The sequence below is a fragment of the Recurvomyces mirabilis genome (genome assembly GCF_035927965.1).
Source record: "Recurvomyces mirabilis strain CCFEE 5264 chromosome Unknown scaffold_13, whole genome shotgun sequence".
Classification (NCBI taxonomy): domain Eukaryota; kingdom Fungi; phylum Ascomycota; class Dothideomycetes; order Mycosphaerellales; family Teratosphaeriaceae; genus Recurvomyces; species Recurvomyces mirabilis.
Window position 1 is genome coordinate 580,610 of NW_027041947.1, and position 22,661 is coordinate 603,270.

Below are 22,661 nucleotides of genomic sequence, written 5' to 3' on the forward strand. Positions count from 1 at the left end.
AGCGTCTCACGAACGAGTCACGGTAGTACACGGTCTCGCGGTCTCGCGGTCTCGCTACAAAACAACAGCCATAGCTCCGGCACGCTCATCAGCTTACCAAACCGCTATTTCCGTGCTGCCCGCTTGGCCCGCAGTATGCTGCTGGGTCTGGCCAAAGGCAGTATGAGGCCGACAATGGAGCTTCATATAGCTTGTACATTCATCTGCCTTCCATCAAGGTGACACCCACGACTCACTGCATACATTACGCCATCATGCCCGGACTTACAGGTGATCCGAATCAACACGATGCTTCCAAATTCTCGGACTCGATATCTGGATCGTGTCTCTGCGGAAGTATCACAGTGACTATCACCGATCCTGAACTCTTCAGCAAGCCTCGAGGCCATCTATGCCACTGCTCGAATTGCCGCAAGGTGGCTGGCTCTTTCGTCTCGAGCAATCTCCTCATCGAAGCCGAGAAGGTCAAGATCGACGATCGCGATGGCACTTTGACGACTTATGAGGACCGCGCAACTGGTAGTGGCAACCCTGTATACAGGTTCTTCTGCAGCAAGGACGGGAAGTAAGTCTGCTACCAGTCAGCCACTCAGTATCGCTCCCGATACTGATACGTTGACTAGCCCCATCAAATCAGAGACTCAAGCCTACCCAGGCAAGGTCGTGGTCAAGATGGGCATGATGCCACGCATCCCTCAACCAGAAATGGAGAGCTTTGGTCTCCACAAGCACGCATGGCAAGGCAAGCACAAGGACATGCAAACCTACAAGATCCGGTTCGCCGGTCCGGACAAGGAGCTGTTGGAGTGATTGAAATTGTAAAGCAAACACATTAGCTAGCTAAATACAAACAATGCAAACCCATTCTGACCATCGCGAATATCACTCAATGAGGATTGACAGTACCGATCATTGCCACACCACCCGGCATAGCAGGATGCGACAGAGGCGTGATTGGAATTTGCTCTTCGACGAACCTCTTCTCCTTCCTGACTCTTCCATGCATACCATTCAGGTAGTTGGTAGCAAACGTTCGGCATGTGAAGCTACTCGAACTGGATACGGGCGTTGCGAAGACTGTAACGGGCGGGGCTGTGATATAAATGAATTGGCTCCCTCCTTCTGTGATGGTGATCGTTCCGAGGACCGTGGTAGTGTCTGTTGTAGCAGAGGCTGATACGGAGATGGAAACAGATATTGCCGTGGTTGTAGCAGTTGTACTTCCTGTAGTTGTCCCTGTAGTGGTAGCTGTAGTTGTCCCTGTGGTTGTACCGGTAGTAGTAGCCGTGGATATTTCAGTCGTTGTGGCTGTCGTTGTACCAGTCGTCGTTTCTGTCAAGGTGACCGTGACGGAAACAATTTTGATCAACGTTGTAATGCCGTAGGTAGAAACTGTGGTGATCCCGTTCGAAACAATCGTGCTGAATTGGGTGCTGACTCCGAAAACGGTTGATGGAACGACGGTGATCGACGGGCTGACGCTCACGATGGTGCTGATGATCGTGCTGCCACCAGAGACGATGGTGGCCGTTGCATACTGGGTTGTGGCGACGGTGCTGTATCCATAAGTCGAGACAATCGTCTGGCCATTAGATACCACAGTAGACACCTCCGGTTTGGCTGTCTGGACGACAGTTTGGTAAGTCGAAAAGTATGTCACGCCCCCAACAACGGTCGTAAGGGCGCCGCCGCCTGAGCCGCCCGTCCCACCTCCTCCGTTTCCACCCGACCCACCGCTTCCTCCGTTCCCGCCAGACCCTCCTCCTCCTCCGCCAGACCCACCATTTCCTCCGCTTCCTCCAGCGACCGTTGAAACGATGGTCTGCTGGCCAACGACAGTCTCGTACGTGGAGCCACCACGGATGATCGTTTGTGTCTGACCTCCGGTGACATATGTCACCACAGCTGGAGGCATAGTTGTCATAATGACGGTTGTCCCAGCACCTCCGCCCCCTCCACCTCCATATCCACCCGCACCTGTACCATTCCCAGGTCCACTATACGGCGTCATGAGTCGAGCAGAGTGGGTGCCAAGCTGGTTTTCACCGGTATACCCACTTTTTAGCACACAGTTATTAGTAGTTGATGTGCTGATGTAGCTAATTCCCTTGCACTCGCTTGCTTGGTAGAATGTCATGGTATTGTCTAGAAAACTGGTCAGAATTCATCGATATCTCATGTGCGTGATCAACACGCCATTGCACTTACACATGTCGCAAGCCGATACGCAGGAGGCGAGTGAGTTCGAGTCTTCCGTACTCAGGGTGCTGTCAGTAAAGACGGTGTCACATTCGATGTAGTAATTCATGCCCATTGCGTCCACAAAAAGCTCGCCGGATGTGTAGGGGCATGAAGGTGTCGCGGTGCTGCCAGTCACTATAACGGTACTTCCGCCATTGGTGATGACCTGAGTTGGCGGTCCACCACCTGAGCCTCCGCTCCCGTAGCCACCGCCTCCGTTCCCACCTGATCCTCAATTGCCGTTACCACCAGTCCCTGATTCACCAGTCCCTGATTCACCAGTCCCTGATTCACCAGTCCCTGATCCTCCGTTGCCACCGGTCCCAGACCCACCTGAACCTCCATATCCCGATCCGCCACTACCTCCCATCCCCGATCCACCATTCCCCGATCCACCGTTTCCCAGTCCGCCATTTCCTGATCCACCGCTGCCCAACTCGCTACCTGTTCCAGTTCCTTTGGGGATCTGAGTGTAAGTGATAGCCTGCCCATTGTTATTCGTCGTCGTCACAACGACCTGTCCGCTTTGAGTAGCACCACCTCTACCGATGATATAGCCAGAAGCTGGACAAGTCATCGGCATGCCGCAAGCTGTAATCGTGTGCGTCGTGAAAATCGTGGTAGTCCCAGCTCCTGTGGTTGCGGTAAGCGTGCAAGTGCTTGGATAAGATGGGCCTAGGGTTGGTCCCGAAGTCACAGCCCCTGTGACTCCTCCAGAATTGCCACAAACGACTGTGGGCGTGAGAGCGCAGGTATAGCACAACGAAGCTGCGGCACCGTTGGGGCAAGCGCCGGTCGGCCCAAGATCACCATTTCCTGATTGCGGGCTGGTATATATGTAGGACGATCCGCTAGGACCAGTGGTAAATGTTCCACCCGATAGTAGAGATGGCGTGATTGTAGTTGTGGGGGTAATGGTGATGGTGGCCCCAGAGGGGAAAGCTGTATTGTATTAGTGTTGTGGATTTTTCGGACGGCTATGCTGAACTTACATGTCGTGACTGTAGGCAAATTCGACGCTCCGCCAGTTGAGCTTGAGCTGGTCAAAATGGGCGTGGTGCTAGGCTTCGTTACTTGAATACCAGATATTGCACCATTGACTACAATCGAGCCTGTCACGGGACCGAGCAACGTGCAAGCATTGCCGACATAATTGAAAGCGATACAGCCTGTGGTTGCGTCGCAGAGGGTAGTGCAGCTCTGATAACCTGGTTCCGCACTTTGTCTTCTGTGATTGCCAGGCGCAGGGTTCAGCACGTTACCTTGAATGAGATATCCACAGCGGATTGTGTAAGTCGCTCCGTATGCATCTGAACAGGTCAAGTTCGATCCGGGACTCGCGCAGTAAGGTGCCGTATTGGCAGGACAAGCTGGTGCGGCTGAAGTAGCGCTTGAGGTGGATGTTGAGCTGCTGTTTGCTGATGGTGTGCTCATGGTCAAATTTGAGATGCTGCTACCTGAAGAAGTAGAGGTCGAGCCGGTTACTGATATGGAGCTGGCGCTCGTGCTAGCCACACTACCACTCGGGGTCGTGATGAGAGAGCTGGAAGATGTAGACGAGTCACTCAGATAGCCTGCAACTGATTCACTAGCCATCGAGGTTGTGCTAGTAGCTGGCGGTGTGGTGTACACAGTGCTGACGTCTGCCGGTCTTAGTGCTCCAGCCACTACTGTCCCATTAGTAGGTACACTGGTCGTTCCTGTAACGTTGCTCAACAGCTCGCAAGTGCCATCTTGGTAGTTGGCCGCTTTGCAGCCCGGAGCGTTGTCACATTGTAGTAGGCAGGAGTTGACGTTAGACGCTTTGGCCCTCGTGAGCACGGTTCCGGTGTATTGTCTGCCATAAGTGACATTGAAAGCATTGCCATAAGCGTCCTGACAAGCCCCACCAGAAGCGGAGGGAGTAGCGCTCGCATCACACATAGCAAGACTACTATTGCTTGAGGTGACTGAAGCTGAGACAGACGTGGATACGGTAATGCTTGGTGTTTGAGTGACATAGCCGGAGGTCGTCACTATCATGGTCGATGATCCGCCGTTGGTGCTTACGACGGTGGTGCTCTCGTAAGTTGTGTACGCCACTGAAAGACTGGTCGACGAGCTAGAGCTAGTTGGCATATTGCTTGATACACTTGTGCTGCTCGAAGAAATGCCGCCTGACACGGTGCTGCTTTGGCTGGATGTGCTAGATTGACTCGAGCTGCTTGTTTGTGAAGACGTGCTTGGCTGTATCGAGTTGCTTGACGATTTAGAGCTGCTCAAGCGCCCAATACTACTCGCGGTACCAGTTCCGGTCGGTATCCCGCTGCTCGAGCTGGACCCAATGCTAGTTGTCAGACTTGTGCTGCTACCCGTGGACGATACAGACTGCGGAATACTGCTAGTACTGCTTGCCGATGCGGTGCTAAATAACACGCCAGAAGAAGAGCTAGAGCTTGCTAGACTGCCAGGAGACTGGCTGACACTACTCGTGCTGGGTGTGGCACTGCGAGAGCTGCTTGAAGATGTGCTACTTGGGCTGGGCTTGTGCACTAGGGGCGACAAGAAGGCTGCTTCTATACCAGGTGCGGATGTTGTAGATTGCAACTGAGCTTTGAAGAAGCATTGCGTTCCCGAGTAGGTCACGCCCACGCAGTTGGTGTTGGTAGCACAAGCATTGATACAGCTCGGGAAGTCGGGCTCGCTCTTGACATCAATCGCTCCAGGACTAGTATTCGTGTCGCACAGGATGGTGTATTGATGCCCATTTGTATCGGTGTACGTGGTGTCGTTGGCGCCTGGACAGACTATGCTACCCGATGGAGTACTTGTTGGCGATGACGTACCGGAAGACATCGTCCCGGACCCGACAAAGCTGGATGAGGTGGTCGAAGGGCTGGGTGCGGCATTCGCAACAATACCTGCGACGTGAGAGCTATCGCTTGTAACAAAGTGGTCGGCGCCCTTTTTGAAGTAGCATATACCGCCGACCGTATATGACATCCATGTCCAAGATGTACAGCCAGTGGTGCTGTCGCAACCACTCATACACTGTGTAAAGTCACCGCGTGAATAGGACTGCGTACCGAACACTCCGTTCGCCGTATCACTATTGCAGTAGATGGTATAATTCATGCCGTTGCTGTCGGTAAGCTGTGTGTTGTTTACTCCCGGACACAACGCTGTAGCTGATGGGGAGATCGGACTTGAGGATGAGCTCGTCGTACCCGAGGGTGACGAAGAGACTGCCATGCTGCCAGACGGCTGCTGTGAGACGGATGACGATGAAGAGCTGGACATGCTGCCGCTGCTGCTCAAAGTCATAGAACCGCCACTCACAAGCACACCAGTGATGACGAGCGCGTTACCAGCGACAGGTCTAGCGTCTGCTCCTTTCAAATAGCAAGTACCTCCTGGCGCACTGCCGGAGTTCGGGACGAAAGTGAAAGCTCCACAACTTGCTGTCGTGTCGCAAAGTCCTGCGCAGTTGCGATAATCTCCAGTATTGAAGGCCATCATCTTCAATTGGCCACCCGTGGTGTCCATGCCGCAGTATAGCGTGTACGTTGCGCCGCTGGCATCCACGACTTGGGTGTTATTCACGCATAGAGCAGCGGAAGATGATGCGGCCATCGACGAGGACGATGTTGTAGATGAGCTCGAAATTGAGCTACCTGATGGTGATGAGATTAACCCTGTAGATGTTCCACCAGACGATAATGTAGTCGTAACAGAAATTGTAGTGGTCGTCGGCATAGAAGAAGTTGCAGTTGTTGTTGTAGTGCTGATTGTCGTTGATACAGATGATACTGCTGATGTGCCACTGCTCATGATACTCGTAGATCCAGACAATAATATAGTGCTCAACGACTGAGTGATGGTCACACCGATAGTAGTCGTTGTAGGCACGGAAGAGGTGACTGTGGTGGTTGTCGTTCGGGTAGTCGTTCCCAGTGGCGTTGAAATTGAGACGCCGCTCGAGGTGGTCATCACAGAACTTGACAACGCCGCGGTTAGCGACGAGGTACTAGAAGAATTGCTGGACGATCCGGAAAATGTCGAAGATGGGGATGAGCCGGAGGACGACGAGGATGGAGTGAAGGTCGAGGAGATCGGTCCAGTGTATGGTACACTGCTCATGCCTGTAGTCGACGCGCCAGGGCCGACAACAGAATTACTGACACTTATGCTGGGCGTGACGGAAGACAAGCTGGTCGAATACGTTGAGCTTCCTTGGGCTGCACTTGGCATTTGGTAAACCTTGAGCGAGTTGATCTGCCAGTATGCCTCCTGGAAATAGGTAGGATTGTTGCCAACGAAGTCCGTGCATGAATTCAGGCTCTGATTCGCGGGTCGACTCTGCGGGCAGTCTTGATACTGATAGTAGACTTCACCAGCCCAAGCACCGCAGAAGTCAGTATTTATGATGATGCTCATGTTATTGAAATGGCTGTCAATATTACAGCTGTAACCGCCGCCACTCTGCTGATTAACGGTGGGTATACCGAAGGTCGACACGTTGGGAGAGCCATTCGTGATACTACTCGGGATGCTACCGCGAGGGAAGAACCAGGTCTTGATAAAGTTCGATGTCCATTCTGTGGCATAAACACCGCCTCCATTCATGTTGAAGCCGGTTCCATAGTTGTTCGGAATGGTCGAAGAATTGAGAAGCGTTCCACAGCCTGAATTACCATTGACATTCTTGTCGCAATTATATGTCTGGAATTGGCCAGTCTGCCCTGCGCCGTCTATTTGACATCCAGGGCTGGTATGCAACGATACCGAGTCCGAGGGACTTGTGTTGATGCCTTCGATCATATCAATCTCGCCATTGGTTGGCCAGTTTGGTCCAAGCAGCCAATACGCAGGCCATGTGCCACAACCGGTGGGCATGTGGGACAGATCAAGGATGAACAGGCCATGGGTGTAGGTATTGTCACTGATAATGCGCACAGAAGGTCGACCTTTACCTCCTGTCGGCCAGAGGTTCGTAGTATCAGGGATGATTCTCGCGGTGTTGTTGGGGGTTGATACAAAGCCATTGGCGGTCGCGACCGTCTGGTTGACATAGCTTCTGCTCGTTAGTGATAGTGATACTCCCATGTTTTGTATATCAATCTAGACGTACTAGACGTGTCCATAGGTGCCTGGGTCATAGCCCTGGACAGACCATCAGCCTCACACCGTTACTTGAGTGTGTGGAATCTTACACTGTAGAAGTTGAATTTGCCGAAAAAGGTAGAGGGGTCGTAGTTGTCGACTAGCTGGTATGGCGCGGCATTAGGTGAACCGCTGCCGTTCAGGAACAGTGCTCCTGGTATGCTCTGGGAGAAAGCATGTTGGACCACTAGGAGAGCTGTGACGATGCTCGTCCCCGAAATGAGCGGCGAGGACCACATTGTGCTATACAAAGAGTGACTATGCCTTTGGTGTGCTCTCCAGGAACAGGGAAGGGTGTATAGGGTGCAAGATGGCCCTTTGGAACGCTACTTGGACGCGTTGTTGATGGGACCTGCCTTACATTCCACGATAAAACCCAGCCGTCTGGACACATACAGTCGGCCACATTCTCCATCCGATGCCAAGTCTACTTCCCTGACAAGCAATCATGATCCCCAGTCTGCTGACGTATACAGGCCGGTGGTGTGAGGCATTGGAGTACGACCAGGACCGGTCATCAAAAGCAGGGCGTGGCGTGGTTAGAATGATTTCGGGATACTTTGGCGCAAGGAAGTCTTCCTTATCACAAAGCGGTCATCCTTCCGTACGACTTGGTCGGTACATTCAGAGTATGGCCTGCCACCGGCCATGCAGCTGATTCGGCTTCCCATCTGGCCTTGATGTCTCACATTCCCGTGGAGAGTCACTTGGATGAACGAAAGAAGGTCCGCAATGTAGGAAGACGGACTACGAGAAAATCGTGAATTCGAGATGCCCGGTCTTGCTTAGCAGAACGCCAACGCACGTGACTTCGGGCTGGGCCATAAATGACGGCGACAAGAGTGTTTAATGCAAACCATAGTCGCCAAACAATTTTCAATAATGACTGCCTCAATTCCACTGACCAAAGCTGCATGTCCAAAACTCTACCATACAAGCATTAACGCAGTTCCTCGAACCCGCCAAAATACCAGCTCCCAATTCAAGGATACTCAAAGAATGCCACAGTCTGACAAAATGTGCTGGGATTCGCCGCTTGAGGCACAACTGCCACTTGATCGATCTCGACCATATTCGCTGCAGCTTTAGTGTTCAAAGCATAGATGTAGATGCCCTCGCTTTGCTGCATACTCACCATATATTGCTGGCAGTTCTCCGTCAACAAACAACCTTGATCGTAATTGTTGAAGAAGCTGTACAGACCGGCGCCGTAGACGAAGATGTAGGTGGAGTTGAAGAAGTTGAGGCCGATGGTCTTGTAGCATGTAGCTATGAAGCACTCTTCGAAGGTGGGGTCGGTGTAGCGACTGTCTGGGGTCCAGGAATCGAGAGCATTTGGGTTGTCTTGAGCGTACCTGGAGTGATAAGATCAGTTCTTGCATCTATCTTCATGATCATACACTGAACTTACATAGTCTCGCTCTGGATGACGCCCATGTAAATGTCCTTTGCATTGGCGACATTGTAGTTGTACAACATGCTATGCTCAAATGCCGTCCCATACATAACCACTGGACCTTGACTCTCGACCAGGACACCGCGACCGTTATATATGTCGATTTGATTGTGATCGGTCAAGTCAAGTTCATGATCGGAGACCCAGCCCCAGTTATTAGACATCGTCAAGGAGGCCGTGTGGGTGATATGCAGGAGCATGAACGAGCCGATGCATTTCGGGTCGGCCGTGTGCTGGACCGTGGGTTTCTTGGTGCAGGTGTCGGACTGTAATTTCGTACCGTTGGAGCCGGCGATACGCCAGTGCACATCCCACATACCAGTAGCAGTAGGGTCGCCGTTCGCACCAGCTAGATTCCACTCCATCATGATGGCTCCAGGTGCCGCCCCACGAGTTTCGAATACGAACTCGACCATCTCGGTAGTTCCAGTATCACCTGGGTTGCCAACACGTATAGCTGGTTTAGGATTTGTCGCATCCGAAAACGCCGCTGCGGACCCGTCGACCATGATCATAGGCCAAATTTCGCCCTGCATCTTGATGTTGTTCGGGATCTGAAGTGTGTTGGATATCACGTAGGCGCCGTGATCGAAGTAGGCGACCTCATCAGCAGCCACGGTTCCGAGGAACGCCTGAAGACAGGCAGTGTCGTCTGTAATTCCATCGCCTGCGCACTTCCCGTTGGTGATCACAGATTTGAACTTAGTATATGGCACGCCCTCGTACTGTGGTCGACTTCGCTCCCAGATCCTGTTCGAGGGATTCGTGGTCTTTGGATCGAGGAGACTTGGACTCTTTGGAGGTGCCGCCATGGGCTGCTGGATGCGAGCATATTTTGCTGTAGGTTCGTAGCAGGTGAGGTTGTGGACAACCTCCTCAGCCTCGTAGGCGCTGTACCAAGTGCCCTGCACAAAGCTAGGTATGACCTGATTACCTGCCAGAATAACAGTGTTGTTCGGGAACTGTATAGCTGGATCGGTGTTCGAGAACAGAACATTGTCCAATACGAGCGAGCCTGCAGACGATGGTGTGCTGTTGCTGGTGAAACTTGTGATGATGCCGTATTGCACGTTGTTAAAGTACGAGTCTTGCACGATGGTGGAGCTCATGGCGGGAACCTCGCCACCCTGCGAGAAATCCATACCAATCAGGCAGCCGTTGAAGACCAAACTCTTATAAGTAAACACCCAGTTCCAGTTCTGGAAGACACCCGTCTGACAGTTGTTGAAGGTCAAGTTGCGAACTGTGAATTGCTGATTGCCGGCGAAGAATCCAACATTGCCGCCGTTGAAGATGAGGTCTTCCATGAAACCACCAGACCCGTTGTCCATGAAGATACCCATATGTTTATTGGTTTGTCCAGGACTAGTGGCTACCATGTCGAAGACAATGTTCTGTAGACTGGTGGCCTGCGCAACCTGCCAGTGCAAGCAATGCTGCTCCTGCTTGGCTGGTACATTAGTGATGTCCAGAATGAAGTTGCGTATCTGGCGGTAGAAGTTGTTCTGGTTCGTATACCAGGAAAATCCATACGCGAGATACACATCCGCATCGAATAAGCCAATGCCGTAGAAGTTCGGCGTTGCTATAATTCTTGGTAAATTATTCGCATCGCCGATGAATTGCGTATAGTAATACTGTATCAGAGGGGTGCTGATAAGATAAATACCAGGCGGAAAAAAGATAATGGCGGGTGTTGTGGTCTGGCTATCGCATCCGAAGCCGCAGCGATTGCCGTCTGCTGTAGCGTTGTTGATGGCATAGGTGTCGTCCGTGACACCATCGCCTTTGGCACCATAGTCTCTCACGTTTCTCCATATGACGAAAGAAGAATTGGCACCGTACGGCGTCTTGCCTTGCCGCTTGATCTGAGACATCCAGTATGGCGCACCGGAGCCGTAAGAGTCTGAAGCGACACGTTTGTGGTTGTGGGTGCCTTCAGGTGCTTCATTGTCGCCCAGACTGTAGTATTGCAATTGTGGATCAAGGCCAGGACTGTCCAGACTGGAGAGCTTGATACCGAGCTCCAACGGTGACAGTGCTGGGAGATCCAGAGCGGCGCGAGCGGTGGGGACTATTGTGAAGAACAATATCATAAGCACTGTCGCACATATTGCCCTCGTCCGTGAGAGCACCATGATGTCCTTGAGTGATCACTTATACTGCGCACTATTACTGTAAAGACGGACAACTTGCTCAGACACCAGACAGTGTGGATGGACGACCGGCAGAGGAAAGCTGCTTCGACGCGTGCTGAGAAGGCTGTTGTTTCGCGCACCCTGGGCTTGGAATGTAGCCATTCATCCCTGGATTGGAGAGCCAAGCCGCCCAGATGAGCTGAACCATCATGGCCCCATCTCCCCATTTTGGCCGTATGGTGGAAGGGCTATTGAATCCTCGAACAGATGTGCTACTCGCCGCAAAAAAACAGCAGCGCAGCACAAACGTGCAAGCACGTCCAGATACGTGGACATACATGTAATCAGTACGCAGGCCCTGCAATGCCCATTCTCGCCTCACGCGCAGCCTTCGCCTTCGCAGCTCGTGTCTGCTGTGCTGGCGTGATGTCCTGCTGTGAAGTGGTGGTGGCGGCCTCGTCCACTGTGCTCTGGCTGGTGTCTTGAGAGCTGTCCATTTGCTGCTCAAGCTCCCGATGGCGGGCAGTATCTCGCACCATCTTACGGTGTTCATAAGAGATAATGTCGTCCATGGTCAGGCTGATCTTGGTCGCTGGTCGGGAAAGCATGATGGTGATCGCGAGGCTCGTGTGAAGCAATCACGCGTCTCCTAAATGCCAAGAATGATGTCGGCTGTGATAGAAGCTAGGAAGTATGCTATCCCACCTGCCTGCTGTATAATGTATATGTTAGTGGTAAGATGTTGTAAAGATGGATCGCAAAGCAGAAGCCGTGGATCTTCAAGCCGACCTTCGAGCCTCGTCTTCAGCTTCGAGCACTCGCGAACGCGAAGCAAGTCCACGACTACTGAATAGATGTATTCGCATGTTTGACAGCACTAATGCCTTGATCGATTATCAGTCGTCCGGGCAGCAAGCCTCTCTGCCTAGGACATCACCACAATGTCTCTCACCTTCAAGCTACTATCACTGGTGATCCGGACGGCCGCAAAACCAATAGGTGTAGGTATACTGTTCCTTGCCGTGCTATTCCATGCATTCTTCCGAGACTGACGATGGATCTCTAGAACTACATCAAACGACAAGCCAAAGAACATGAAGCCTTCCGCAAATTCGCAGTCAATCGAGCTCAGTTCGTCCATCGGATCGACATGCGTATGCGGTTAGGAATACTCCACGATGCAGATGCACAGCAGAGACTACACGAGCGGGAGCAGAAAGCAGCAGATGAGCGGAAGCGAAAGGCTGAAGCCCCAACTGTGCGGACGGAAGTGGATCAGAAGCAGCATGAGGAAGACAAGGCATTGGGCAAGGACGAGATTACAGAAGCCAAGAAGAAGAAAGAAGACGTTGGCAAGGTCAAGATCCGTCCGCTAAGTGAGGCTAAAGCGATTGAGCTGGGCGCGAACTTCTTCTCAGAAGCCTTCATATTCGCGGTTGCGGCAGGATTACTGGTATGGGATAGTTGGCGAAGTAGGAAGAAGGAGAGTGCAAGACGGGACGATGTAGCCGAAAGGTTGGGCGAACTTGAGGCAGAGGTCGAGAGATTACGTGGGAAGTACGAGCCTCAGCTGCTTGCGATCACAGAGAAGGTGAAGCCGTATGAGAAGAAGTATAGCTGGTGGAATCCCGCTGGATGGTGGATGCGGACAGAGCCACTGGGTGGAGGCGGGATGCCTGTCGCGGACGAGGTGGGTGCGACCAAGCCCATACCTGGCAATGTGCCTGTGTCGCAGCCGGAGAAAGCGATCAAGCCTACAGTACCCTCGTCGAAACCGAAAGAGGTTAAAGGGCAGATGACTGGCAAAGCCCCTGGCGCGAAGGCCGCTGATACTGCCAAAGTCGAGCTTCGGGCGACTACAGGGACACGAATACAACATTCGCTGTCCAAAGGAGTGGACCGTGTTCCGTCGGTGAAAGAGGAGCGATGAGTGTGTACAACATCCCACTTGTGTGTAAGAATAAAGATACCCCACTTTCTGTATAGCAGAGCATAGCGATGGCGCTGGAGGTCCTGTCTGTATGATATGTAGCGAGCAAGGAAGGTACGCAGGCTTCTTTCTTCAGACCTCACGCTTTCGCGACCTCACTACATCACAATGATCCCAAACAACACGCCAATGAACACTTGCGATTTCAACTACGCATGAGATGATCAGCTCCACAACACAACACAATGTTCTGCGCTAGCCTTCGTCGACGAGCCTCATTCAGTAGCGTTGTACCAGCACTGATTGCTACAGAAGATCTCAAGCTTCGAGGTGTAACACAAGGCCATCGCAGTCATTCCTCAATTCATTACTGACTTCGAGGGCAGAATCTCGACTGGTGACCCACGACATAGCAATTCCACTATCGACAACTCCCGACCGTCAACTACGACTCCTGCTCCTGAGTCCAACCTCTGTCTCTGAAGCCAAGTTGGAGGGCACAATAGCTCGTGTTCGCCACTTCGCTTCCTTGACAGGCGGACAGGACATCAGCATTATATTCTCGCTTGAGGCTACGGGTACAGGCAGCACAGACATGCTCGCCTGTTCCAAACTCCAAGCAGTACTCATAGACCACTACGGGAGCATCCCTTACATTCCCATCATCCCCGTCCCCACTCTTGCCAGTCTGCCAGAACAAGTCAAGAAGTACGTTTTCAACCTCACCCGACCACAACGTATCGCCGCTCAACCACCACTACCCTCTCCATTCACCTTGCTCCAGCACTGCACAACCTCACCTCCGATGCCACAACAAACAGCCTACTACCTCTCGGATCTGTTCGCGAACCTCAAGGATCTGGCATCAGCATGCTCCAGCATCACATCGGCACCGAACTCAAGCTCGCCATCTGCTCGAACGGCTGGGACCAATAGGATGCTTTCTTCCCAGGACAGGAACCACGGAGAGATCTTTGACGCAGATGAAAATATGCCGATCTCGAGCGAATCAACCGAGCACGCGAAGCTGAAGCAGCTCAGAGATCTGGTTGGAGAGCAGCAGTGTAGAGCCATTGTAGACTTTTGGCAGGAGGAGTATGTGATGGATTAGAGAAGATCCGCTACATCTCCAGCGCCTGATATGAATGCACCATACCAATAGGATGAGGCGTCGTGGATGGTTTCTGAGCTTTCTCGCACTATATCGCGTGAAGAGAAGCCGACAGTCAAAGTCCGTGTTACTTCGTCTAATCGTGGCATTCAAGATTCAAGACAAAGCCAGCATATGAAACACAAGCTCGGACAGTCCCAGAAACGCCAGCTCATGCAATCATCCCATATTTCTTCGAGGCTTCGAGGCTTATTGCGCATAATTCAAAACACTTCCAAGCATCCACACCTCTCCATTAGCAACGCGACTAACCACCTTTTCCACCTCCACCTTCCCGGGCATAACCACTGCTTTCCCGCCTGGCCCTGTACTCTCCCACCACACCTCATCACCAGCCAACGTCTTGACTTTCTCCCCCTCTTTCCACGGCGATTGTGGCACGATATGCGCTTCGCAGAACTTCTTTAGATTCTCCTGCGCCCTTGCACTGCCATCATTTCCGCCGTAGGCCTTGGCGCCAATCTTATCGTAGTCTGCTGGTGACTCCCATGGCTTTCGTGGTAGATTCTGTATTGCGCTATTGGAAGGTGCGAGCACGGTAGTGTTGAGGAGACTTGTGTCTAGGCGGGTTGAGAGAGTGGTTATGTCTCTGGTGAAGCCCGCAAAGATATTGATGGTTCGTTGTGTGCCGAGGACGTCGGAGAGGATAATGTCGCCTTGTGGTGGTGGAGGCTCCTTCACGGGAGAGTCGTCCTGAGGCATTTGGATGCCAGGGCGGACTAGAGGCTGTTGCTGTTGGTTGTGGTTCGCTTGGACGGATGGCGAAGGTTTGGCGAAGAATGGCAGCAGCTGGGCTTGTGTAGTGCCAAGCAAGATCGCAGAGGCGACGACAGTGGTTGCTAGAGTATAAGACCTCATTCTGAATATCAACGCTATTCTGATGGACAAGAATCTTCTATCGCAACCATCTTGATGTGCTTGATAGTGATCGTGTGCCCGTACGTCATATGGGATGTTTCACACGTGATCTAGCCCAATATCGACACAGTAAGCACGACTGCCGAGGTGAGATTCCGAAGTTCCACCGGTTCCACAATCGCAGGCTTGGGAGGATCGATGGCATGGGTCGTCTCGAATCTAGCTAACGACATAATAAGCCTTCTAACCGCGCAAGTTGCCGACGAACTATATGCTGCAAGGCCTGCATATAGATGATGGGTCTGTCAACCCTCCACGCTACTTGCGCCCGGCATTCCAAATCGAGATATAACACGGCACGATGCAAGCATGGGTGACAGAGACGCCGGGAGGCGGCGATGAGCAGTCCAAGTCCCTGTATAACGAGACGGGCGCCCGACGCCGCCGTGCGCACCCCAAGTCCCGCAATGGGTGTCAGCATTGCAAGCAGAGGCGCGTAAAGTGCGACGAGGTGCGACCAGCGTGTGGACAGTGTATTGAGAGGAAATGGAAGTGCGAATATCCGCCGCCAGAGAAAAGGGCGCACTTATCGCCACCACCGCGCAATGATTCCTCCGAGTCCTTGGCGATACCCAAAACCGAGCCTGAAACACCACCAACATCCATATCAGACTCGGGATCACCTGCGGCCGAATCCCGGAATGCCATACATACCGGAGTCATAGCCTACCTGGAGCGCACAAGTGTACCTCGCCGGAAACTGGAGCCAGATGGACCACAAGTCCGCCTGGCCGTAGAACTTGTAGACCACTTCCTGGACACGACCGAGCTATGGGTAGGCTCTTCGGTCAGCCAGACGATCATACAGAGACATGCCTTTCCCATGGCATTCCACGCCTCGTACCTTCTCCACGCCGTCCTGGGTTGCGCCGCCTCGCATCTCCAATTCCTGCATCCTGGGGAGAAGAAATACGAAACCGCGGCCCTTCACCACTACACGCGTTCCCTGCAAGCCTATTCCAGCCAACTCGTGCACGATATCGAGCACGGCGACGGCCAAGCCATGATGGCGGCTAGCGGCCTCTTAGCAAAACTCACTTTCATCAACACAGTCGCCATGAATGCGGACGAACCCCTCTCCCCCCGAACCAGCCCAGTATGCTGGATCCGCTCCATGCAAGGTGTCAAAGTCATCCTCTCCACCCCGAACCTAAAAACACAACTTCAGACCGGATTTCTCCTACCCATCCTCCAGCGCTACAAAACTCCCCCACCCATGGACATAAACATGAGAGTGGACGTCCAAGACCCCGACTCGCCCACAAGCATGTTAGCGCGTCTACGGGACTTCTGCGCCATCTCCTCCCTGGGAGCAGCAGATCCGTATACCCCCATCATCACCCGCCTGGCGCCCTACATCTTAGCAGTCCCGGACCACGATTCCGTCGACGAGATGATGGCCATAGTAGCCGGCGTGGAAACCTCTTTTATTGAGTTACTGGAGCAGTGCGATACAAGGGCACTATTGATCCTCTGTTATTGGTGTGCGAGGTTACCGTTCATTCAGCAGTGGTGGACGGGCCCCTCGGCCAGGATCGAATGCAGACGTATGTGCGCCTACTTGTGTCCATGCGTTATTGAGGTACCCGGCAAGATGCTGTGGGTTTGATATGAGGTAGGAGAGGGACGTTTTTGTGGCACAGGCGTTCTATGGGCATGATTTTCCGCACATTTCGCTGGCCACTCGTAGCCAGTCGAGTTGGGGCTCGCCAAGCTGCCGGCGTAATTGAGGTATTGCTAGGTGTTGAGGATCTGGGATTGGGAGGCAATATTTGATGCCGGGACGAAACGTTCATGTATATCTGATGAGAATGAAACTCTTGCACACGCTCCGCTTGCAGAACTAAAGCATCACATCAACCTCCAAATCCCCTTTTCTCAACCATACCTTCCACGCCCCTCTTCCCACTAACCATACCCGTCGTAGCAATCACCAACTTCCTCCCACTCGCCTTTTCGATCTCTCCACTCATGAACCGCAACGCCGCTACCTCCGCGAACGTCACACCGCCCAGGAAGAACACGATACTTGTCCGTGGCCCTTCCTTGCTTCCTCGCAGGACACTCCGTGCATGGCTCACATCAGCATCGTGACCCCTTTGCACCACATCTACCGTCGCGCCCTTAATCCTCGCTAGCACGTCCTCGAAGCCTCGCCAGCCTGTTCCGGTCAGAGTGGAAGGAGGGGCACCGCTTCGAGGCGGACTGACGAGGTTCTGGAGGTAACTTTTTTGGAGCACAGCTTGTACGAGTCGCACGCTTAATGGTGCGTAGCCCGAGAAAGCATAAGCAATGTCGTTGGGTTCCGATTCCTCCACTTCATCGATCCATAAGTGTAAACCATTACGTACGGCATTCCAATCTGTAGCTGTCTGGCCTGCTGAGCCGGAGATGGGGTTGAGATATCCTCTATGACTTTCTCTTGGGATGAGTAATCCAGCCTTCTCGAGGTTGGCAAGAGTGATGAGGTGTTGATACCCATATGCCTGGACAATCATTCGCTTGAAGTGCTCTAGTTCCCGTTGACGGATACCGTTGCTTAGGCAGCTTTCAAGACATAGTAGGCGGAGGACTGTTTGCAGAGGCATATCACGCGCGATGAGCTCCTCGACGATTTCGTGTGTTGTGCTGCCTTCGCTCCCTATGAGGAGGTTTTGCTCTACTTCTAGTGTCCGCCGGAAAGTGTCTGATTTGGTGAATTTGGTTATTTCTTCGGCAAGACTCGTGTGGATCTTGAGGCTGGCCTGTTCCGCTTGGTATGATGGCAGTTTCTGCACGAAGGACTTGAGGTCGGACAATGGTTGATCTAGGTTATGGATGTTCTGCTGGTCGGACTGGAGTCTTCGTGCAGTCTTATTGAGAAGTGGGCCGATACTTGCGAAGTTTGCATCTCGAATCTCGGGGAACAGCTTGTCTGTGCTGTCGAGCGGTACTTTGCGCTTCGTTGCTGTTGTTGGAGTGGTTGTTGGAGTAGCAGTCTGTTGTTGCTGTGGTGCTGGCGCTCCACCTAGCACCGACGAATCCACCTCAACGGTGTTGTTGGCTACGCCAAATACCTCATCCAGAAGACCTTCGTAAGTGAGTTGAGTGGCTAATATAGTTGGGAAGTCTACTTCTCGATCAATGATGATGAGGTTTTCGACCACGGTACTCGGCGTCAGTCCGAAAGAAGTGAGATAACTGTTGTTCGGGTCAGACGATGCATTGACATCCTCTTCACTCCGCATACGCTGCAACAGATCGGCGAGCTTTCTAGCGTTATCGCCTTTGCCTAGGATGCGCGGGAAAAGGCCATATTGCTTTTGCAGCAGCATTAGAGCCTTGGCTGAAGCGAAGATTGGCGTAGGATCCTTGCGCAGAGTCAAGTCGTTGAATGAATCTTCGAGCTCCAGAGATAATAGATCATGGCCAAGCGGCACGAACTGCATGGCCAGCTCTGTGATGTTTGCCTCACCAAGCACGCCATGTTCTTCGAGTATCAGGTTGCTGACTAGAGTCCGCCGAGGTACCCAGATAACAGCAAAGTCATGGTCGATCTTGCTCTCGCTTCGCACGAGACGGATCTGCTCTGCTGCTGTTAGCTTCTTGCCTTCGTCATCGCGCTACATATGACGCATGTAAAGAGACGACGATTGTGTATGTGAGCACACTCTGATGGCTGCTAAGATGGTCTTGCTGCGCAGCATAATGATTATGCTTTGCCGAAGCTTTCATCTAGGATCGAGATTGAGTACGGAGAGAGGAAACGCTCTTCGTGCTCTCTTTGCAATCCTCGGGCATCAAGTCGCGTGGGAGGTAAAGCAGTCATACGATTCGCTCTGGTTTGACGCACTCACCTGCTACCGTCTGCACCTGCTTGGCCTTCTCGCCACGCACGAGAAAGATGATATTTCGTTGGCTGGAGTCGACATTGTGGTTTTCCAAGAAGAAGAGCTTGTCGACACCATACTCCTGAAGGGTGCTGAACTTGACGAAGAGGCCGATAGTCCCGGCCAGTGCTCGCTCGATCACCAGGTTCTTCTTGCCTCTGACCTATCGTCATCTTAGCACTTGGTCATGACAAAGCACATAGCAGTACCTACGCTTTCAAGAAGGAGGAGTAGATCTCGCCTGGCTTTGTCAGTGATGTCCTGGGTATTGATGGCCTTCCCGGCCGAATGTGCTGCCATTACATGTCGGATATGAGTTGAAGTAGAAGAGGTACTAGGCACGGATGAGGCTCAAGCCATGCGGCTCAAACACTGGCGCCAAAGCATGGACATCAATGTGACGGTGACGTGGGGCAGTCGCGATTGAGGGAACTTTTTGAAGGATGTTGTTACTGAGTCAACATTGGCATTCATCAAATCCACATATCCTGACTCACTGCTGACCACGTCGACCTTCTGACTGCATGAACATCAGCTCGACCCTCCGATGCTTCAGACGTAGTCTTGTCCCTCTCACCAACCTCAAACAACCATATCGAACATTCGTCCACGCGACGAGCACAACGACTACGAACATGGCGAAAGACAAGGGAGACAAATCGGGCTACCAGCTCAAAGTCCCCAAAGGCACGAAAGACTGGGACGGCAAAGACATGATCATCCGCAACAAAATCTTCGACACAATCAAAGAAGTCTTCAAAACCTATGGCGCCGTGACCATCGACACCCCCGTCTTCGAACTGCGCGAGATTCTGGCGGGAAAGTATGGCGAGGACAGTAAACTCATCTACGACCTCGCGGATCAGGGTGGCGAGCTCTGTTCGCTGCGATACGATCTCACCGTGCCATTCGCAAGATGGCTGGCCATGAACTCGAATATCAAGGAGATTAAGCGGTATCAGCTCGACAAGGTCTACCGGCGCGATCAACCTGCTATGACAAAAGGCAGGATGCGGGAATTCTATCAGTGTGACTTCGATATTGCCGGTTCCTATGACCCTATGCTGCCGGACGCTGAATGCATGAGTATCACATGTGAGATCTTCGAGAGATTAGGTTGGCAGGGACGATACATGATTAAAATAAATCACCGCAAGATCCTCGATGGTATATTCCAAGTGTGTGGTGTACCAGAGGACAAGATACGCACAATATCGAGTGCAGTGGACAAGTTAGACAAATCACCTTGGGAGGAAGTGCGGAGAGAGATGGTCGAGGAGAAAGGACTGGCAGAAGACGTAGCAGACAAAATTGGCGAATATGTGGTGTTGAAAGGCGGCGTCGACCTGCTCGAACGATTACAAAAAGATGAACGATTATCAGCCAACGAATCCGCCAAAGCTGGTCTGGCGGACATGGAACTCCTCTTCCGCTACCTCAAGATCGATGACGTGCTAGACAAAGTCTCCTTCGACATGTCGCTCGCTCGCGGCCTCGACTACTACACCGGTGTGATCTACGAAGTAGTAACCGAGGGCTCCGCACCGCAAACATCCGAAGGCCAAGATCTCCAATCTACCGGCAAGAAGGAGTCGAAACCCAAGAAGCGCGCGACGAACATGGATGGCGACGAGGACCGCTCAAACGATCCTAGTGTGGGTGTTGGCTCAATAGCAGCCGGCGGGCGCTACGACAACCTCGTCTCCATGTTTTCCGGCAAACAGCAAATCCCCTGTGTCGGCATCTCCTTCGGCGTAGAACGAATCTTTAGTATAACGAAACAACGTCTCGCAGCCGATACCAACGCCGCTCAGGTCCGAACAAACGAAACAGATGTCTACGTCATGTCCGTTGGCGGCGCCGGCCTAATCGAGCAACGGAAATCTGTCACCCGAAGACTACGGAGGGCAGGTATCAAGACGGAGACGGCGATGAAGGAGAAACCGCGGTTCGATAAGCAATTCAAGGACATGGAGAGGAATGGGACGCCTTTTGCGCTTATACTGGGGGAGGATGAGTTGAAGCAGGGCAAGTGTAAGATCAAGAAGAATGGTTTGCCTGAAGGTGATCCGGAAAAGGAGGGTGTGCTTATTGAGATTGAGAAACTTGAGGAGGAGGTTGGTGGGAGGGTTCAGAAGTGGTATGACGAGAGTGCCCTAGCTGAGAAGGCCGGGAGTATGAGTCTCGAGGAGGAGGCGAGAAAGGCGCCGAAGACAAGTTGAGGTCCGAGTGTTTGGGCCGGGAAGCCTTAAGGTGGGCAGCATCCAGTGCAGTCTATCGTATGCACGCTTTCTTGAAGCCTCGCGGGGCAGGGATGATTCCGTCAAACGAGGCTCCAGACGCGAATGCCTTTGAGACGGCGTGTGGACAGAGTGCATATCCACTTCACTCGCGAACAAGTCATGCCGTAATAGCTGGCATCCAGCGAGGGAGCTTTAAATGCTGCTCTTGTAGTGATCTTATCGAGTCCATACTGCCACATACTGTATGCTGAAGAGCTGATGGGTATGGTGATCCTCCTCTTCCGCTGTACTCTCTGACGTTCTCTCTCTTTCTCCTTCGATCAAATGCTGCTATCATGTCAAGCTCATAGAGATCGTGTCCGTGGCTTATACGGGTTCATGGGTCCTGTCGTTCCGCTGCAGGATCACGAGGGATACAGATTCGAGCGTCTGTGCAGAGCCGATGGCTACATTCATCTCACTTCGAAGCCTACAGTGGGTGGTATGCGTGTAGACCCTCAATGTCCGATCCTGCGGTTCGACCTGATCTAGGATGGAACGAGTGTTCGCTCGTCTGAGTCCGTGTCTCAACACTCTCACCGCTCGCTTGTCGGTTGCCATATTTACGTGGAGTTATTTAGATGGTCGAGAGCACATACGGTGCGCGAAGCACCGTTGATCGTCTGGCCCAGCTCACACGTCGATCTCCACGCGCGTCCACGTGGATCCACAACGACTAGTAGATCGCTGATCGATTTTCAAATCCAAATCATGGCGAACAAGCATACGTAAGATTTCTTCGCGTAGCCAAGTCTGGTTTGGTAGCTTGTTGGGTGAGCCAAGTAGACTCGGGATACCATAGGTCTTGGAGAATGCGTGATTGCCATGACTCCGCCATCGTGCACGCCTGAAGATTTCGAAGACGTGGTATTGCATTTGTCTCAACGTGTGGTCTCATTGCGTCTCGTGGTATGGATCTTGCAATGCGCGATGCCAGTCTTGTCCAGTCCGGCAATTCTTCCACTGAAGCTGTCGACTTCTGTGGTATGCGTGATGCAATCGTGCGCGATGCTGTTCTTGACTATTGCTCGGATCATTGTGCAAGCATGCAATTGCTCCGCGGGGTGTTCAGATAAAGCATTATTGAATGCGAAGTATGCATTAGCTCCATATTCTCGTCAACGCCACAAATACGTGCATACAGTAGCCGCACATTAGTGGCGCTTTCTCGAAATGCTGCTTCGCTGCTCATTGCAGTCCGCGGGCGTGACTCAACGGCAATGCCGCACTACGTCAGGCAGGACCCAAGTGCGAGGGCTCAGGGTCTGGCGAGCCTGCTACAGCTTTAGGCTATCTGTTTGCCATGAGCCGCTTCGTCACCATTCATACCCATAATACGAGAAGCACGGGATCTGCACGCGTGTCCTGGAGTCTGTTGGTACATAGGCTTTTATAGACGTGTGCCGAGGCGTAATTGCCGCTTCAGGACGTCTTCTTCACGCTCCTGGGTCTTGCCATACTGTCTGGAGGCTGGATTATGTGCTCTCGTTTGAACGCTGCTCGAGCAGGTTGGA

The 22,661-nt window shown here is 52.5% G+C and overlaps 11 protein-coding genes across 11 annotated transcripts; 5 read left to right on the forward strand and 6 right to left on the reverse strand.

The window, feature by feature from the left end:
- Positions 1-254: 254 nt before the first annotated feature.
- On the forward strand, positions 255-810 carry LTS14_005558 (uncharacterized protein; the record flags this gene model as incomplete). Its single annotated transcript, XM_064838256.1, has 2 exons — positions 255-565; positions 624-810. The coding sequence occupies 2 exons, from the start codon at positions 255-257 to the stop codon at positions 808-810; spliced, it is 498 nt and encodes a 165-aa protein (XP_064694341.1).
- Positions 811-886: 76 nt separating this feature from the next.
- Positions 887-2,314, reverse strand: LTS14_005559 (uncharacterized protein; the record flags this gene model as incomplete). The annotated part of the gene is made up of 2 exons (XM_064838257.1): positions 887-2,145; positions 2,209-2,314. 2 exons carry the CDS (start codon positions 2,312-2,314, stop codon positions 887-889), a joined length of 1,365 nt encoding a protein of 454 aa, XP_064694342.1.
- Positions 2,315-2,473: 159 nt separating this feature from the next.
- Positions 2,474-7,326, reverse strand: LTS14_005560 (uncharacterized protein; the record flags this gene model as incomplete). Its single annotated transcript, XM_064838258.1, has 2 exons — positions 2,474-3,183; positions 3,234-7,326. 2 exons carry the CDS (start codon positions 7,324-7,326, stop codon positions 2,474-2,476), a joined length of 4,803 nt encoding a protein of 1,600 aa, XP_064694343.1.
- Positions 7,327-7,350: 24 nt separating this feature from the next.
- Positions 7,351-7,622, reverse strand: LTS14_005561 (uncharacterized protein; the record flags this gene model as incomplete). The annotated part of the gene is made up of 2 exons (XM_064838259.1): positions 7,351-7,383; positions 7,434-7,622. 2 exons carry the CDS (start codon positions 7,620-7,622, stop codon positions 7,351-7,353), a joined length of 222 nt encoding a protein of 73 aa, XP_064694344.1.
- A 743-nt stretch (positions 7,623-8,365) lies between these two features.
- LTS14_005562 (uncharacterized protein) lies at positions 8,366-11,585 on the reverse strand (the record flags this gene model as incomplete). Its single annotated transcript, XM_064838260.1, has 3 exons — positions 8,366-8,738; positions 8,795-10,913; positions 11,360-11,585. 3 exons carry the CDS (start codon positions 11,583-11,585, stop codon positions 8,366-8,368), a joined length of 2,718 nt encoding a protein of 905 aa, XP_064694345.1.
- Positions 11,586-11,918: 333 nt separating this feature from the next.
- On the forward strand, positions 11,919-12,907 carry LTS14_005563 (uncharacterized protein; the record flags this gene model as incomplete). Its single annotated transcript, XM_064838261.1, has 2 exons — positions 11,919-11,978; positions 12,044-12,907. The coding sequence occupies 2 exons, from the start codon at positions 11,919-11,921 to the stop codon at positions 12,905-12,907; spliced, it is 924 nt and encodes a 307-aa protein (XP_064694346.1).
- A 245-nt stretch (positions 12,908-13,152) lies between these two features.
- Positions 13,153-14,018, forward strand: LTS14_005564 (uncharacterized protein; the record flags this gene model as incomplete). The annotated part of the gene is made up of 2 exons (XM_064838262.1): positions 13,153-13,237; positions 13,294-14,018. The coding sequence occupies 2 exons, from the start codon at positions 13,153-13,155 to the stop codon at positions 14,016-14,018; spliced, it is 810 nt and encodes a 269-aa protein (XP_064694347.1).
- Positions 14,019-14,267: 249 nt separating this feature from the next.
- LTS14_005565 (uncharacterized protein) lies at positions 14,268-14,936 on the reverse strand (the record flags this gene model as incomplete). Its single annotated transcript, XM_064838263.1, has 1 exon — positions 14,268-14,936. The coding sequence occupies one exon, from the start codon at positions 14,934-14,936 to the stop codon at positions 14,268-14,270; it is 669 nt and encodes a 222-aa protein (XP_064694348.1).
- Positions 14,937-15,297: 361 nt separating this feature from the next.
- LTS14_005566 (uncharacterized protein) lies at positions 15,298-16,722 on the forward strand (the record flags this gene model as incomplete). Its single annotated transcript, XM_064838264.1, has 2 exons — positions 15,298-16,543; positions 16,691-16,722. 2 exons carry the CDS (start codon positions 15,298-15,300, stop codon positions 16,720-16,722), a joined length of 1,278 nt encoding a protein of 425 aa, XP_064694349.1.
- Positions 16,723-16,852: 130 nt separating this feature from the next.
- VPS33 (Vacuolar protein-sorting-associated protein 33) lies at positions 16,853-19,165 on the reverse strand (the record flags this gene model as incomplete). The annotated part of the gene is made up of 3 exons (XM_064838265.1): positions 16,853-18,564; positions 18,833-19,028; positions 19,079-19,165. The coding sequence occupies 3 exons, from the start codon at positions 19,163-19,165 to the stop codon at positions 16,853-16,855; spliced, it is 1,995 nt and encodes a 664-aa protein (XP_064694350.1).
- Positions 19,166-19,500: 335 nt separating this feature from the next.
- HTS1 (Cytoplasmic and mitochondrial histidine tRNA synthetase) lies at positions 19,501-21,087 on the forward strand (the record flags this gene model as incomplete). The annotated part of the gene is made up of 1 exon (XM_064838266.1): positions 19,501-21,087. The coding sequence occupies one exon, from the start codon at positions 19,501-19,503 to the stop codon at positions 21,085-21,087; it is 1,587 nt and encodes a 528-aa protein (XP_064694351.1).
- Between the last annotated feature and the right edge of the window lie 1,574 nt (positions 21,088-22,661).